Genomic DNA, 6,000 nt, shown 5'->3' on the forward strand with positions numbered 1-6,000 from the left:
ATTCCAAATCTCTTGTGAGCTGGAACAATCATCTCAGTTGCCACTGCTGCTGTTGCAGTAGTCTACAACCGAAGACGAAGAGAACGAGTGGTATTACAAAGGCAAAGTCCTTGTGTGGCAGTGACGATGGATAAAGGATTTCTGGGAGAGGGTGTGAAAAAGGAATTAACAGAGGACTTTAATGTCCGGTGACTTATATTTGCGTAAAAAGTGTTTCCATTACACTTTCGCGATATACTTCTATATCAACACGTCTGAAAAACCACCTCATGAGAGCATAAAAACTTTTTCTTAATATTTGAGTTTCTTCAAAATGTAGGTGTTTCCATTACCAGTTTTTTATTGCGATATTTAGGTTTTGCACATTTCTAGAGTTAATGGAAACGCACTTAGAGACAAAAGTTCCTCCATGAAACTGTTCACAGCGAGTTTTGTGGATTATCTTGGCACTTTGAGCAACACAAGCCAAGTGAAGGCAGACATCTCTACAGCCAATATCTCCAACAATCAGCAACTCACACTAAAGCAATCTAGACTGAGTAGTGCAGGTAAGAAGATAATATTTATTTTGGATTTTGGGGTGAATTGTCCCTTTAATTTCTGAGCCAGCAAAAACAGCAGACTATATAAAATGAGGTTCAATTGCAGTGAGATGTTAGGTTACCTTACCTTTATTATGCACAGGCATTCATAGTCCTACTGCCAACAACTAATCTGGAGACAAGGAGCAAGAAGTGTGAGATGCCACCAGTTATCTTTATCTACAGGAGGACTCCTGTGCGAGCATGTGGACTTTAGCTTCTATATGCATACAGGCACAGTAAGTGCATGCATATGTGTGTTTTCTTTGGCCACACTGCCAGTCTGAGTAAGAGCACAGGGTCACAGCTGACCAACAGAAGTGCAAACTGACAAAGGAGGAAGTGACACCTGATCATATCAAGTGTTGACTCAAGAACAGGATATGCAGCCTGAGCCTGCGAGGGAAACGGACAGTAAAAAGTCCTCAGTATGCAGGTGAATACACCCTCATACACTCACATGAGAAAGTCACTGCTATATATGACTGTGTTTCCCAAGAGACAATATGTGTGTGCGCTTGTGTGAGTGCGCGTTTGTGTGTGTGCAGACAGTTGGTGGTGCTGGCACTGGAGATAGTGAGTCGAGGGGGATGAGGCACTGTATCAAGTTGTGAACATCTGTTCCTCATAGAAACCACAAAGCTGGTGCTGAGGAAACAGAGAGGATAACTTCTCTCTCTCTCTCTCTCACACACACACACACACACACACACACACACCTCTCATCACCACCTTGCCTCTCCTCCCACACATACAGCACCTCTCACTTTTTTCTATCCCTGATTTACTCTGTTTTCCTCCCTCTTCTTGCATCAACATCAGTCTTTTCCCACATTTTTTGATGATCTCTGCCACATCTATTTGCCTGTATCTGCGTCAGGAATACAGTCATGCAATTATCAAGCAAGCAAGTTAAGTTGAAGTCACATTTTACATGTACAGTAAGGTTTTAACATTTTACCACTAAATGTAGTTTTTGCTCTGTCATTGTGTTTAAGATAACATTGTTCATCAGCTTAAGTGCTGAGATATGATGACACGGAGAAACTGTAAGCAAAACAAGTTATTTAGAGGCAAATGAGGTGAGTCATTTACAGGATCAAAAAACTCCAGGCTGTCCTCATGCACTGTTCATACATATACTTGCGAAAAGTAATGCACCACAATCCGTTTATAACCCACGTAATAATGAACCAGTAATTCATATGTAACCTATGTATTCTGGCTGAGAAGGCTGAGATCATGTGACCAATATGCTGATGCAACACATTCCCACTCCCAGCTCATCACTTATCGACGTTTGGTCATGGACCTTCCCCGTTCAGATACGATGTGAAAGGTACCCTGGATGCGTTGGTTGTTGACGTTCTGGGACGCTGTGTCAAGTTCTGCCTGTTACATGCATTGTCTTTCAGAATACATTTAGGTTTCACAGGAAATTTACCATTTACATACAGTCTCTTTCAAAATAAATGCAACTTGACGTTTTTTTTTTTCGTCCAACAGCGAACACACGTGGTCAGGTTTAGGCAACAAAAACACATGGTTAGGATTAGGATTTATAATCTTACAGGACGTGAACACCGCTCTCCTGCATGAAGGTCCATGTTTGTTTGACATATCCACCACCCCTCCTGCCTGCCCTTCTCGGACTTTCGCTACCACAACTTTCATTCTTGTCCCACCGACACGGCCGACCACTGTTAAACTATAACGCCGTCTGGCTGCATATCATGCCGACATTAAAGGACAGCTTTTTCGTCATTGGCTGACGCTGGAAGTCACCGCCCAAGCGCCAAATTTCAATGGCTTCGGAAAAAGACCAGGTTGGTTGATGGGAGTAAAGATGGAGGTAGTCCACATAAGGCAGGTTGGGGTGGTGGATGGGTCACAAAACACAGGACTTTCCCCCAGGAGAGTGGTTGGCTGAACCATGTGAAACCAATTCAACTTTGAGTATGGTAAGGTACATCGTCACCCAGCCTGTTCTCATTGCCAACTCATCAAATACTGCTTTGTCAATGATGTCAGCATCAGACTCCGACACAGAGGCAACTTTCACGGTGGTATCATTAGCACCCGGCGTGTCAGTTTTAGAGGCAGCGGCCAACAATCCAACTCATCCAATACTGCTGCTTTGACAGTGGGCGTATGATAAGAAGGGAGGGGTGCTGAATGGATCTAACCAACTCTGGACTTTCACCCCGAAGTTAAAAACCTGCCTTAATTCGTGGGTGCACACAAACTTACACAACAGGTATTACAATTCCCAATTCACAAAATCAGATTTACAACTGTGTGACATTGGAATGAGCTTGAATTTTAAAAAAGATTGAGTTTAAAGATGAGAAAGATACTGGTATCAAAATAAACTCGCTCTTCAAGTCCATTTTAAGTGACTGATTGTGCAAACAGGTCTTCAGAGACCTGGTAATAATATTGTCGATATCAAGATGGGAAAGTAGCAAAGTTGTGTACTTATATAAAGGTTATCTTTTCTTTTGAGAGAAAACTGTGAAGAATAGCCTATTCATAGCTATAGAGGATTAGGATTGGCACAAAATTATGAAGTCTATGATACAGCAGACATGAGCCAAGGCTTTGTTAGGGATTCACTGCACCTTTTCCCTCAAAGTCCCTTGATTTAGTCCTTTCTCCTTTTCTTCCTCTCTCCATCTCTCTCATTGCCTTCCTCCCTCTATCTGGGCTTGCTGTGAGGGTGTGCTAGTGCTGGGTGGCAGTTCCTTATTGTAGAGTGTCTATATGAGTGTGTATGTGTGTGTGTGTGTGTGTGCGTGTGTGTGTCTGTATGCTGTGTGAGGCTGATAAGACCCAGGGAGAAGAGCCAGCGTGCCGACATATTCTTGCCACCACGGTTATCGCCCGTCGCAGCTGTGCCTGAGCTCTGCGACATCTGCTCCCTCACAGGAAGCCTATGCTGCAGCTCACAACACCTCACACACACATGCACATGCACGAGCATGCACTTTACTACCGCTTCTTTTCCATGCAGTGTGAACATATCGCTGGACACACACACACTGTTACATCAGGTAAACTACTTGAGACAAAGAGCTGTGTTTACAGTTCACACTGACACATTTTGATTTCCTCAGTGTATGCATTTATATGTGTGTGTGTGTGTGTGTGTGTGTGTGTGTGAGAGAGAGAGAGAGAGAGAGAGAGAGAGAGAGAGAGAGAGAGAGAGAGATGAATGGGTTGGAGCACCGACACCAGAGTTCTACTGGGTTTTTATCACAGAATTACAGGGGGGATGCTTATGACTAAGCCTAATTATAGAGGCCTTATCGCTGCAACGTTCACAAAGCTCATTACTGCCAAGAGACGGCAGGCGCTGCAGGTAATTCACTATGTTGGGTATTAGTCCTTGCTCTGGCTTACAGTTTCTACATATTTAGAGTCTATAAAATTGGGCCTTTAATGTCTGATTCTTAATGCATCTCTCTCTCCTCGAACCCTTTGCTGAATTAAGTGAAGGTTTTCATTTTTACCTAAAGGCGCCACTTCAGTGTTTTCAGCGCTTTAAGAATCAATTACATTTTTTTCTTCTCTTCCCTTTTTCCTGGATCTCTTTCAAGTATCCTTCATCTGCCTGCAAAATACTAAAGTTTTAGCTCTGTCATTCACTGCTATGCGCCCTCATGACCTGCGTGTGTGTTATGGAGCTAGTGAAGCTGAACAGAGAAACTCAAGAAGCTAGTTCCCTGCAGCTGTATGGGAATGCCCAGAGGAAGACCCCCCACCCACCCAACGCTCTAAAAACCTCTTTCCCTTTCTATGAGACAAATATGCTCCTCTGGGGTTTTTAAAAATAATGACAAGTGTATTTGTGCTTGACAGCTTATATGAAGACCCTAATACATGACAATAAGAGGATTTTGTTGGGAAAAATTGCACTTGGTGGCTGATTTAATCCTGGTCATGAGTCAATTTGATCTCTAAAGCGAGTTTGGGTTATAGACAAAATACAGTAAACAAACCTTAGATCATTTTACACAGAATCATAAACTCATTTAGCTGGTAATGTTTGATGCTATTCTAACCTTGAAACCTTTGCTTCAATCATCATGTAACAGGACTACTCACAAGATGAAGAAACCTCAAATTGCCCTTACAGCATGCGGAGCTAAGTCAACACAAACTGATTATCCGTCAATCACTCCAACTTAATGAGCACAACTGACAGCTGCGGGACCCTCAATCACTCATCACGGTAACACACTGCCAAAAGATTTCATAAAACAGGTCCCTATAAGATGACAAGCTCCTACCTTCGCTACATCTGTAGTAGCTGCTGGTTGCCAGGTTCAGATCAAGGCTTCCGGGCTGGAGTCTGTGAGCGGTGTGTTTATCCCGCAGCTCTCTGTGGCTGATCAGTGTGACCGTCGGGACACGTGGAGCAAACGCCAGAGCAGAAGAAGCCCCGGCTCTGAGGTTGGCCTTCTTCTGGCGCTCCAAATGGACCTCGGCAGACATGTTCGGACCTTCAAATCAATCAACTTTCCACTGGCAGGTCTGTAGGTCCAAGTAGTGTAGCAAAGACAGTAAGTGCTGATAATCTCTATAGGATCAAAATGTTACAAGGATTTTCTGCTGGAACTTCTCTTCCATATGTCCTTGAGGCTTCGCATGTTCTTGCTCATAATACTCCACTTTGCTTTCAGTAGATCATTACTTGACCCACTGAACTGCCATGCAAGGACAAGGACGTAGCTGTTGTTAAAGCTCCAAACAGAGAAAAGGGAGAAACAGCCAGAGGTTGCTTCCTCTTCTTTCTTTCACCTCCTCACCAAAGACTTTGATCCTTGTTGTGTCATTGCTGGATTCCTCTGGTATTTTTCACGACTTCATACAACTGTGCATTACAACAATGCATGTTAGTTGGACATCAACACACATGAGTAACAGTCTTTGTCTTCAGCTCCAAGTCTGTTTTGTTGTCTCCTTTAGATGTACTTGGCATATCTTGTGTATAAATCTACCTTTCTTTCGTCTTTTCCATTCATCTGGTTCTCTCTTTGTTCCCCTCCCGCAGAGTGTGTGTGTGTGTGTGTGTTTGTGTGTGTGAGAAAGTGTGTGTATGTCAGTGGCAGGTCAGCTTGTCTCGTGGCTCTGGCTGAGGGGCTGTGCTCTCATCTGAACCCTCCTCCTGCTCTGCCTGCCACTGCAGCTCAAAAGAGAAGTGTGTGTTAGTATCTTACAGTTTGTGCGCGTGTTCCTGCATGTTGCAGGGCTGCAGCCCCTGGGGAGGCCAGGCAGCAGAGCTGGCTGTGGTGATAGCAGCAGACAGCAGCAGGCAGCAGGACCTGGGCCTCCGTCTGGGCTTCCTCTGTCAGGAACCAGCTGTGTCTGCGGCCAGCGGCCACTCCTTCCCTCCTTGCATCTGCAGTTCCCTCCT

The 6,000-nt window shown here is 44.2% G+C and overlaps 1 protein-coding gene across 6 annotated transcripts in view; it reads right to left on the minus strand.

Annotated features, from left to right (window-relative positions):
* cbfa2t3 (CBFA2/RUNX1 partner transcriptional co-repressor 3) overlaps positions 1 to 5,225 on the minus strand; it is a 41,654-nt gene extending 36,429 nt beyond the window's left edge. For all 6 annotated transcript variants that reach the window (XM_033625994.2, XM_033625962.2, XM_078175051.1 and 3 more), the window contains exon 1: positions 4,874 to 5,225. In XM_033625994.2, coding sequence (XP_033481885.1) covers positions 4,874 to 5,078 — 205 coding nt within the window. In that variant the 5' untranslated portion in view covers positions 5,079 to 5,225. The remainder of the gene's footprint in view (positions 1 to 4,873) is intronic.
* Between the last annotated feature and the right edge of the window lie 775 nt (positions 5,226 to 6,000).

This window comes from Epinephelus lanceolatus, chromosome 2 (assembly GCF_041903045.1).
Source record: "Epinephelus lanceolatus isolate andai-2023 chromosome 2, ASM4190304v1, whole genome shotgun sequence".
Lineage (NCBI taxonomy): Eukaryota > Metazoa > Chordata > Actinopteri > Perciformes > Serranidae > Epinephelus > Epinephelus lanceolatus.